This window comes from Sphaerodactylus townsendi, linkage group LG12, assembly GCF_021028975.2.
Source record: "Sphaerodactylus townsendi isolate TG3544 linkage group LG12, MPM_Stown_v2.3, whole genome shotgun sequence".
In the NCBI taxonomy this organism is placed as follows: Eukaryota; Metazoa; Chordata; class Lepidosauria; order Squamata; family Sphaerodactylidae; genus Sphaerodactylus; species Sphaerodactylus townsendi.
In genome coordinates this window covers 57,474,492-57,486,143 of record NC_059436.1, presented here as the reverse complement: position 1 = coordinate 57,486,143, position 11,652 = coordinate 57,474,492, and the positions used below count along the sequence as shown (strand labels likewise).

General features: G+C 46.6%; 1 protein-coding gene across 1 annotated transcript in view; it reads right to left on the bottom strand.

Annotated features, from left to right (window-relative positions):
* Positions 1-454: 454 nt before the first annotated feature.
* The window catches only part of COL5A1 (collagen type V alpha 1 chain), a 386,178-nt gene continuing 374,980 nt past the window's right edge, over positions 455-11,652 (bottom strand). The window contains exons 65-66 of the mRNA XM_048513603.1: positions 5,987-6,220; positions 455-3,722 (exon numbers count right to left, since the gene is read on the bottom strand). Of these exons, the coding sequence (XP_048369560.1) occupies positions 3,576-3,722; positions 5,987-6,220 (381 nt within the window). The 3' untranslated portion in view covers positions 455-3,575. The remainder of the gene's footprint in view (positions 3,723-5,986; positions 6,221-11,652) is intronic.

Here is an 11,652-nt window from a genome sequence, read left to right as displayed (position 1 = left end):
GAGAGAAACTTTTTTCTAAGCATGATTTTAATTTTTCTTCTTACTTCTCCTTGCAGAGGCCAGTGTGGTTATTATCCCACACTGAGGACGGAAGGCTGAACCACGGCAGGGGAAGTAGGCTTGCTGAGGGAATCTTCAGTTCATGGGAATCTTGAGTTCATGGTCCCAGATGTCTTGGAGGTAGAAAATGATATTCTGGTCAGCCCAAACCTGCCGGTTTCATCTGTCCCCATGAATCAATTTCCTAGAATACTGGAGATCCCAGCACTTCAGAGAATCTTATCTTGTTGATGAACTTGTTTGCCTTTGATAGCACCTCATTTGGTGCACCTCTTCCACTAATTTGACGAGCTCTTCATGCTTCAGTCAGCAAAATAGAATTGGCAGGGGGTGGGCGGGTGGGAGGATGGAATCTCAGTCTGATCTAGTTCAAGAAGCATTCACATCACGGTGGTTTAGGTGGAAACAGTAGACTTGATTTATTGAAAAAATCTCTTACATTTAGTCCTTTATTACACAGGTTTAAAATATTTGTCCTTAAAAAGGTTGGATTGGAATTTGAAAAACTGTACAAATATGTCACTCACGTATTTATTTTTAAAGGGCCCTATAGACTAATTTTTTGTTTGTTTTCACAGATTTTATTTTTTTCTCATCAACATTTGTTCAAGTCATTTTATATATATTAGAGGGGAAAGGGGATAAAATTACACAGAAAGAAATATCTGCCAATACAAGAAGTAATTTTTATTGCAATATGCCGTAGCTAAGTGGTCTGGAAAGGGGAGGGAAAAATAAGGGAAAACTTCAGTACAATTTTACAACACTTGGTAGGATTTTGACAGAAGCACCAACAGTGGCAAACAAAATAGACTAAAGATCCCTTGATGAGAAATTATTGGAACAGAATCACATGACCCAAGTGTGTGGATTCATAAGTGCAGACATTAATATTTGCACCCCGTTTTAAAAGAACCCAGATTTCCTGTGGCAAGGCTGCTGAGCGGAGTGAAAGGCACCGTGTATGTATGACATTTGCAAGTTGCACTGCTTTGTTGTTGGGTGAGGCTGTTGACCCCCAGGGGGATCTTTTCCACACTGATTCATCTGCTGAGGGACGCCTGTCCGTGTCCTCTGGGGGCCTGAAACACTGAAGGGGTTCTAAGGCACCTTCGCCAAGCTGATGTGAGGTGCTGGTCAGCCCTCCTGGGTCTCACTGGGATCAGGTGTGTAGGCCAGAAATCACCAGCACTGCTGTGCAGCGACACATTCTAGGCAAGCCCAGCAAGCTGGCAAGAGCCTGGCGCTCTCGGGGGCCTGTCTGCGGTGCTGGAACTTCCCAGTTGGAACAGTTTCCAGGAGACCTGGGGTCCTCAGCAAGACAGTTTTCGAGCCCTTCTCCTACATTTGCCCCTTTTCCCCCCATGGAAGCATCTCAGCGGATTCCACAGATGCTCTTTGAGCCCTTCTGAACACAAACCCAGCCCAGCCCAGCTCAGGACCCTCCTGATCCAGTTTTCTTTTGGGGAGCAGTTGGGAAAAGACATCGGCTTTGATTCACAGTAAATGTGATGTCTTTACCTTTGCAAATCCTACACCTTTATTTGGCATAAATGTATTTGCAACTTTTCTCTTTCACCTGGGAGAAGCACCAGTCAAAACGGAGGAGACTAGTTGTAACTGTAGGTCCCAATTGACAGGGCTTACTGATGCCCACCAGAAGACCTCCATGAAAAGGCGATGGAGCTGCACAGTCTTGTCTTGATCTTCAAAGGATGATACAACTGGGGGTGGGGGAGAGTTTCAGTACATTGAACAAATACATAAATTAGCACCACAAATATTCAGCAACTGAGTACAAATCTGGCATAATTACAATCATATAAAATGTATGAATATTCTATTTGTTACAAAAAATAAACAAAACCCCAGAAGGAAGCACAGTTTTAATACTTTCTACAAGGGTCATCCAAGGTACCATAATGGAATTCAAAGCAGCAGTTGGACCTACTTATTGAACATTGAGGCTGGTGTGAAAGTCCATCCAAGAACGGCAGGAGAAAGAAGCCCTTGGAGCGAAGAGACCGAGGAGGCTGGCAAATGACAGGGTTCCACCAGTGTTGCCATACAGTTTTTCAGACAGATAGCACCAACAAAAACAGAACAGGAGCACCTGGGGGGGATTAATTGCTTGTATTTGAAGAGAGGAAAATCCTGGATATTCCTGCCATGCGCAACCTTCCCTGGGAGTGCAAGTTGGAAAGGAAAGCCGGGCTTCTTCTTTGGAGAAGGTATTTTTTAAGAAACATAAACCTGTACCCTGAATCAAGTGAAGGCAACATAACGATGGAGTCGACCCTCATGTCTGAGCTACTCATCAGGCTCGGGTGCATTTTGCAGCAAAGGCAGTCCAGAACAGCAGGAAGTCTCCTGAAAATTTATCCAACATTCCACAGTTTATCTTGATTTTGGAGACATGCTATAGGTTTGCCCTGACTCCATAAACATACAGGCACGTGCTTGATTTACTTGTACAGATAGTGCTTTTTCGTGAAGTCCCATTCACGAAAAAGCACTCCTGTGAGCTAAACTCATGCCATGATGCTGAACGAGGAAGCAGACTGGTGAGCTCAACTGAGGAAATGAGCCTTGGATGAGCAGCCAGAACCTAAAGGTTTGCCTCAAGGCTACATCTGTGGTTCACTGCCTCATTGACTGGTGTTTTTGGCATCTACGATAGTGAGAATAGTTGTTCCTTAAATTACCAACAGGGGGCATGGGTGGGTCATAGGCATGTTTTGAAGCCAGAGATATCTTATATTTAAAATAATAATATACAAATATTTACTTACAAACATACAAAAATAGAAGCACCTTTATCATATGGGGTTTACCATCAGGACCTGAATTTTTATTTTTTGCGCATTTGGTTTCAGTCAATACTTTTAGGATCTGAGCAGGATGAACAGTTATTCTGAGGGAGATTCCAAATGGGTTCTGATCGAAACCCCGGTGAAGCCATAGAATCTAATGGGAAGGTCTTGCAAGGGAAGGTCTTCAGTCCACATTCCTATACAGAGGCAAATCACATCTGGCTGATGGTTTTTCATGATATTCTCAGAACCTTCCAGAGATAGAAAACTCCGCAATTAGGAAACCGTCTTCCACTGACTTGGGGCAGTGAGGCTATCAACAAGAAGACCAAACTAGTGCTAGTAGAATTGTGGCCACAGTATTTCCAATTCAGAGTAATGCCCCAGCAAGCCATGCAAGAAAGCCAAGCCCGTTGGTGGTCTTGAAGATGCTGCACAGCAATGGGGTGATGCCTTTAAGTCATGTGATTCTGGAGCCTGTGGGGGGGGAGCATTCTGTCTTTGACGGGGCATCAGAATGTTGTGGGTCTTGCAAAAGAGTTGCAACTCAGGCAAAACAAGAAAACAAATAAAAATAATAAACCCATCAAACAGTTTCGTTTCAGAACGTTTATGTGACAATGACCACAACGTAGCCAAAAAAAAGAAGGCGCAATGAGGTTACGAGGTTGCTCATTTGGAGACTGGTGTTCCGAGTGGCTCTTAGCCCATGAAGCAAGCTGGTCCCACCTCAAATCCAAACTTCTGTGACGCTTCGCCAAAATCGTTAAACATGATGTCAACAACGGGGACTTGCTCCACTTTGGGTGTGTTAATTTCTAAGATTGTCTTTTGATGGCCTTTCTTTGTCTAAGGAAAGATGGACAAGACAAAATAAGGCATCAGAGGAGCTCATGACAGCATTCCCCGTGCACAGAGCTATCTCGTCTGGGGACACACCTACTCTAATGCAGAAGCAAAACTCTGAACGCTTTTGTCGGTGCTTTTGGCAGTGATGGCAGAAAAAAGGCAGCCTCACTTACCTGAGCCAGCAGTGGCAGCCTGGCAAGGCCGAGGGGTATTTGGCTGTGGCCACCAGGCTTGGCAGGGAGGGGCTGGGCCGAGGGGCACCCTGCGGCAGCCCCACTAGGCAGCTCCTTCAGCCTCCACTGGCTAAAGGAGCAACCTGGTGGGGCCAGAGCCGGCCTAGGGGGGAAGGGGGAGGGGTGTGGAGGTGATTTGGGCCCCTCCCCTGCTGGCGCCATCCCCTCCTCCCCCACGCCAACCCGGGAGCCAAGGCAGAGCGGGGGAGGAGCGGTGTGGGGGAGGTTTTGGATGGCGTGCGCCTGGTGACATGTGACCCCACCTGTCCCCCGCGGGTGCTCCGCCCCTGTGTCCAAGATACATTCTAGAGTTCAAAGAAAGCGCCTGCACGTATTTAGAGCAACAACCAAGCAGCCTGTCTCTGCCTAGGTGTTCTTGCTTCATTTTGGTCTTTCGATTTATGGGTCCTAGGAGAGAAACCAAGGAAGGCTGTTCAGCTCAGTGGAAGTGGATTCATAGAATGGCCCCAACATGGTATGTGATATGGTGACCTAAACCTAAAAACGAGAGCCAGCTAGCCCACGGCATCAGCTGCTGCTTGAACCTGCACAGCTGTCTGCTAGCAGGGAAGCCATTTACCTACGCAGGGTGCAAGTCGAAGGTGCCCTCTACAAAGGCTGCAGGCTTTAAGGAAACGATTACCAAACAAAGATGCAGCTCATGGTTTCTCAGAAACACAATTAGCTTTTATCCCTGAGGGGATTTTGAAGTGTGCAAGAGGAAGAAGAACAAATAAGAGCCTGCCCTGTTCATCCTCTACTTCAGAATGAATCTCTGCTTCTTGGAGGAAGATGGTTCAAATCATGCAGAGATACAGCAGGGAGTCTCCTCTGCAGGAGCACAACTTTGGACTCCCAAGAGACTTTGATTGATAGGGCTGAGAGATAAGAGCCACAGGCTTGCTGAGTTTTTAAAAAGATTATAGTGGTTCTGATACATAAACACACAAAAATATTGACTATTAAATTACTACTTTTTCTTCTACCAATGATTGGTAGCTCTTATTTATGAAATTATTTATATCTAAATAAATCTAACATTTGGGGAGTTTGTGCAACAAAAGGCCCTCTTGAAAGATGGCCTGCAGTCTCGCCAGCATGGTGTAGTGGTTAAGAGCAGGTGGACTCTAATCTGGAGGCCCGGGTTTGATGCTTCATTCCTCCACATGAGCGGCAGACTCTTATCTGGTGAACTGGATTTGTTTTCCTGTTCCTATACTTGAAGCCTGCTGGGAGACCTTGGGCCAGCCACTGTTCTCTGCAAATGTTCTCAGCCCCACCTGCCTCACAAGGTGTCTGTTGTGGGGAGAGTTTGTACGCCACCTTGAGATTCCTTATAGGACAGAAAGGTAGTGCATAAATCCAAACTCTTCTGCTTTTTGTTCCTCTTTCTTCTGCCAAGGACCAGAGTTGCGGCAGTGGCAGCAGCTGCCACCGGCCACAGAGCGGGGTCTGCCTGCCTGCTCCCTTCTGCTGTCTCCCTCTTTGCATTCTGTCTGAAAGCAGAAATCCAGCTAATTGGCTGCTCCTTCTGGATTTGAGAGGAAAGCAGGAGCTTCTGACTGTTATTTTTTAAGATGCAAATGAAGAGGAATATCAAAGTGAAGGGGAGTCGCTCTTTGCAATGCCTGCTCTCATTTCACCAAGTTTAGGCACAGAAGTGGGGAAGGGAAATATCTAATAAGAATAAATGGTCCCCAAGTGATTTGTGCATATGCATGAAGTTTCTCTTCATTATGAGAATTAAGGCTTCAAAGTAGTTCTTCGTTCTCTGCATTTGGGAGTGGGAGGGGTGGCCCCCATGTTGCACTAGTGGGGGTGGGCAGAGGGAAGTGAGTTAGAATGAACAACACGGCATGAGCTGGATCAAGCCATCTGTGCATCGCATCTCAGAACGCCACTCTGACTGGTGGCTTGAACATGGGACTTTCTGCACACAAAACCTGTGCTCTGCCACTGAGCTACAGACCCGAGTCCAGCAGTAGATGCTGACGAGCACAAGACAGGCTAGTCCCTGTTGAGGACACTCACTGCGCAACCATCAAAGACAGCCCTGATGAAAGGATTGTTGTCATAGGACATCTCTTCATCATTGGAGCCCAGGAAGCGGATGGCCCTGTCGTAGTTGCCCGTGGAGTCGTCACGCCACGCCACTGACTGAAAGCAGTTGTAGGTGACATTCTGGTGGGCGGAAGCACTCAAGAGCCTCAGGAACGTCATCTGCACCACTCCAATGGGATTGCCATCCAAGTCAACGTAGGAAAGCTGAGTGGGACAGAGAGAAGAAGACAGGAGAGAGAATTCTGGGCTGGAAAATGGATGTGGCGGGGGACAGCCCTTTTCCAAAGCCCTTTGCCTCTTTGCAGAAGACATTTCACAGTGTCTCTCAGGGTGTCAACAGCTGTGGCCACCATGGCCAAGGTCCACTCATGGGCGCCTATCAAAGCTGTAACCTTTGGTTCCTGAAAAATAAAAATGGCTGAGCATTTGAGCCCGAGTTTCCAGAAGACACCTCCTTTGAAGCAGTGGCGTAGGAGGTTAAGAGCTCGTGTATCTAATCTGGAGGAACCGGGTTTGATTCCCAGCTCTGCCGCCTGAGCTGTGGAGGCTAATCTGGGGAATTCAGATTACCCTGTACACTCCCACACACACCAGCTGGGTGACCTTGGGCTAGTCACAGTTCTTCGGAGCTCTCTCAGCCCCACCCACCTCACAGGGTGTTTGTTGTGAGGGGGGAAGGGCAAGGAGATTGTAAGCCCCTTTGAGTCTCCTACAGGAGAGAAAGGGGGGATATAAATCCAAACTCTTCTTCTTCTTTGTCCTATGCACACACGCATGCACGCACACAACTTCTAGTCCACATTTCTCATGTTGTTCAAAATCCAAAACTGGAAAAATAAAACATCAAAACAATATAGAGATAAAAATACAATTACAGAAATTTACAAGCGTGATTATCCCATTCAGGAGATAAGCTACTGACTCACTAAACCATCAGTCAGAACTAGGGAGAGCTCTGTGAACAAACCAGAGCCTTAGACAAATGCAGCCCACAGTGTCCTGGCCCTGCCTGGCCTTCTCTGAAACCGGGCAGGGGTTTCAACAGCTGTGATGTCAACTTTTGGAAAGAGCAGCAGGGGTCTGTAAGGAAGTCCCCCTACCATGTAAATGCCACCTGTTGTTTTATCTATATAAATAAAAAGCAAATTGTCCTTTTGTTTCTTATCGTTGCTCTCCAAAACTACTGGACCAAATGCTGTGAAATTTTCAGACAACATTGCTCTCTCATCTGAGCATGTTTTCACCACCTCACATATCTCACCTGTGCCAGGTAAACCGTCTTTTCCCCCCAAAACAGCGCCATCTGGTGGACGCTGGCCCTGAGGTAAGCGTTCTGAGGTAATATTTCATTCAGGGAGAGGGCCAGGAGTGAGGGAGGGAGCGGAAGCTGAGGCGACCCAGGCACGCAGCATTTCTCTAGAGGTACTGGCCAGACAGAAATGAAATACAAAACCACTCTTAACCTATTATCTAGAAAACAATCACACTTACACATGAAGCCTCTGCCCTCACCTCCAGTCCCTCTCCCTGAATGAGATATTACCTCAGAGCGCAAAATCCACCCCACTCTGGTGTCTCACCAAGCCTTAGGAATACAAACCTCTTACAGTACGGACTGGCATTCTTCAGACCATGCTCATCATGACCACTGATGCCGTTGTAGAAGTAATACAATCATTGCACTGCTGATTATATATTCTAATCCAGGATAACTAACAGACTACGTTGCAAATAAAAAAAACTTCCGCTAGAGATTTTAACTGCCTTGAGCGCAGCGTCATTGGCAGAATCATAAAAACAGTTCACATAGTCACTGTACATATTTGCGGGTGCCCCCCCCCCCACTAGCTGAATACATTCATTCTTCAGCCTGTGCTTACAATTGATTACAGAGGAGAATGCTGCAACAGGTTTTCCCCCTGTATGGCAAGTAATCAGAGAGTACAGTGGTTTTTCTGCAGCATGGTATTTAGTAAAAGCCGAGCCACAGCAGTCCACGCACACTGTATTCTACTGTATTTGTGCTTAACTTTTCCGGTAGGGAAATGTTCCCATTTTCGAATTGGAAGGAGGCCCTGCAAGGTAGGCCACAGGAGCATTCTCCCCACCACGCGCTGCATGGCCTGCTCTCCGTGCCATTTACCTCACACATTACTGGGAACTGCGGGCCTTGGGGACGGAGACACAGAGGTCAGGAAGGCAGACTCTGTCTCCCTTCTCCAGCCGCACATCTCAGTGCAGCCACAGTCACCACCACTTCTTCACACGATCACATGGCTGGATGTGCGTGACAATTTCACAACACACATGTGCACATTAGGTTAGGCTTCAGGCAACATTAGGCAAAGCGATTCTCCTACACTGTTTGCACATCATCACCCCATACAGTCCAACACAGTGAACACTCTCACAACTGCCCTCTCACCCTCAGTCCACCAAGCACTTGGACAGATGATAACTCACAACAGAATACCTGTCTACAGGGACTCCTACTCCCTTCGGAAATTTGGCCAGCCAGATCTGCAAGGCTCCCTTCACAAGAACAACCCAACTCATGCAGGGAGAAGGGAGCTGGGCAGGTAGTTCTAATCTGAGATCTCTGAAGTAACTTTGGGTTTGCCCTGACCTTTGAGGAGTGGTTAGATAACGGCTGCTGCCACCAGGTTCTGCCCCTGCATACTCCAAGGTAAATTAGGTCTGAACTGTCAGTGCCAGCCTCTGTTGGACCATCCCTGAATTCTACTAAACAAACTACAAACCATAATACAACATTGTGAATCCAATCTGATGTTAAAAAGGGAAAGAGGGGTTCTATTTGACCAGCCCAAAAGGCTATGCTGGGGATCACTGGACCTGCATGGACATCTGTGTGGGTTGTGGGCTGTGAGGAGGAGGAAATTTGCCGCAGCAACGCTAGTTTTCTACTATTTTCAGAAAGACATTGTGGATTGGATTCCTCCTCATGAATCTAGCAGAGTGGAAGGGAACAGGGTGCAAATAAATTGCAGAGACTTATAATCATCCAGGCAACAGGACAAGTAGGGAACAAAAAAATATACCAACCAGCTGTCTGTACCCATCTCCGCTTTTTTCTTGTGAGTTCAGCATGACCAACCAAGGCAAGATGAAGATGGCAGATGAGAGGCAAAGAGAGGGGCCAGAACCTAGAAGACTCTGACTACCCAACTGGGCCCTACCTGTTCACGGATCCTCATTGCTGCAAAGTCTTTCCTTCAGCAGGGCTGACTGCTGGTGGGGAGCCCAAAGCAGCATGAAAGAGGCTGTGTTCTGCTCAGAGCCGTTTGAGCTGGGAGGGGGGCACGCTGCCCTTGATAGAAGCTAATTTCGTACTTTAACAAGCACCCCTTTTTAAAGGGGTGCACACAAGTCTTATCCAAACGATTTTGGTTTCCCTTGAAATTCCTCTGATGTGGAAGACAGTTCCCTCTCAAGTGTCATCATAGTTCAACCTTTGAGGTAAATTCGGAAATCCCATTTAGGAGGAGAGAGATCCGAGGAACAGAAATCTGCTAAAATTAGACAAAACTGCAGGGAAGCCGAGGCAGATTTTTGTGTAATGCAAAATTCTAGTGAGAAAAAGGGAAGGTTTTTTTTGTTGACAGGATACATAAAATAACACTGCTAGTTCTAGAAGTTGCAGATCTCCATACAGCCTTGGCAGGATCATCACCAGTCTGAGGTGAGCAATTTAGCCCCTTTATGCTCAGCGTATTGTCGAAGGCTTTCACAGCCAGAATCACTGGGGTGTTGTGGGGTTTCCAGTCTGTATAGCCATTTCCAGTAGCATTTTCTCCTTAAGGAGAATGGAAAACCCACAACACCCCAATTTAGACCCTATTAAGGCCGAAGGGTTTCATTAATCAGACTATTTGATTAAACAACTTCTGAGTGATTAACCAAGAGTAACTATTTAAAATCAGCTAACATAGTTTTAAAATAGCTACTTTAAATATTGTTCATTCTGGGATGTGGAACAGAAGAAACAAATAATAGAAACACCCAAGGAAAAGGGAAGGAAAAGACAGTTGTGGGGAGGACTTACAAAAATGGCAGGTATCCCCCCCACACACACACACACCTTCTCTCTCTTACCAAACTCAAGTAATGCAGGCAATATCTAAAGAAAATGTCGCTTTCCTCAAATGGTAATGTCTAATTTGTATGGAAATATATGCAGATGTAATCAATTAAAACGTAAAACTACAATTCTTTTTCAGTGGGCTACACAGCCTGAGTGTTGCTAATTCTTATCCTTTCAAATGGTGTTGGTAGAGCAGATCTTTAAGTATAGGGTGACCTCAACTTAAAATGGCAACTAGCATTACTTTGTGTACTGAAGTTTAGAAGAGGAAAGTATGTAGGAAGTATAATTAAGATAGTAAAATGAGTCCTCTGAAGTTTTTCTTGCATGTTGGACTCTGACAGGTGGAGCAAACTGCAGAACCAAGTTTGATTCCCCACTCTGCCACTTGAGCTGTGGTGGCTTATCTGGGGAACCAGATTAGCGTGTGCACTCCAACACATGCTAGCTGGGTCACCTTGGGCTAGTCACAGTTCTTTAGCATTCACTCAGCCCCACCCACCTCACAGGGTGTTTGTTGGGGGGGGGGCAGTTCCTTCTGCCCTCCCCTCTGGGCAGAGGCATAGAGGGAAAATGGAGCCTGGTGCAAAATCTGAGTTTTGCGCCCCTCCCCCCCCCCGGCAGCCGCTGTGATGCTGGAATCCACCCCCAAACAGCATCACTTTCAATGGTGTTCGAACCAGAGAGCCCAAATTCTCCTTTCAAATCCACCTTAAAGGGAGAATCTGAGGTCCCCAGTTAAACAATATTGAAAGTGATGCTGTTTTGGGGTGGATTATCCCCCACCGTGAAACAGCATCACTTTCAATGTGGCGTAGTGGTTAAGAGCAGGTGCATTTTAATCTGGAGGAACCGGGTTTGATTCCTTGCTCTGCTGCTTGAGCTGTGGAGGCTTATCTGGGGAATTCAGATTAGCCTGTGCACTCCAACACATGCCCAGCTGGGTGACCTTGGGCAAGTCACAGCTTTTCGGAGCTCTCTCAGCCCCACCCACCTCACAGGGTGTTTGTTGTGAGGGGGGAAGGTCAAGGAGATTGTAAGCTCCTTTGAGTCTCCTACAGGAGAGAAAGGGGGGATATAAATCCAAACTCTTCTTCTTCCTCTAAACTGAGGACCTCATATTCTCCCTTTAAATCCATGCCAAAGGGGATGGATTTAAAAGGAGAATCTGGGGAAATTTGGGGGGTGCCTGCTGTCAGTGCTGCAATTGTTAAGCTAGCAGCACCAAACATTTAGGGTATCTTTAGGAGACTCTCCTGATGATACCACCCAGGTTTGGTGAAGTTTGGTTCATGGGGTCCAAAGTTATGGATCCTCAAAGGTGTAGCCCCATCTCCTATTACCTCCCACTGGAAACAATGTGGGATGGGGTACCCCCTTTGGAAGTCCATAGCTTTGGACCCCCTGAACCAAACTTCACAAAAGCTGGATGATATCAATAAGAAACTCTCCTGATGATACCTCCCAGGTTTGGTGAAGTTTGGTTCAGGGTGTCCAAAGTTATAGACCCTCAAAGGTGTAGCCCCCATCTTCT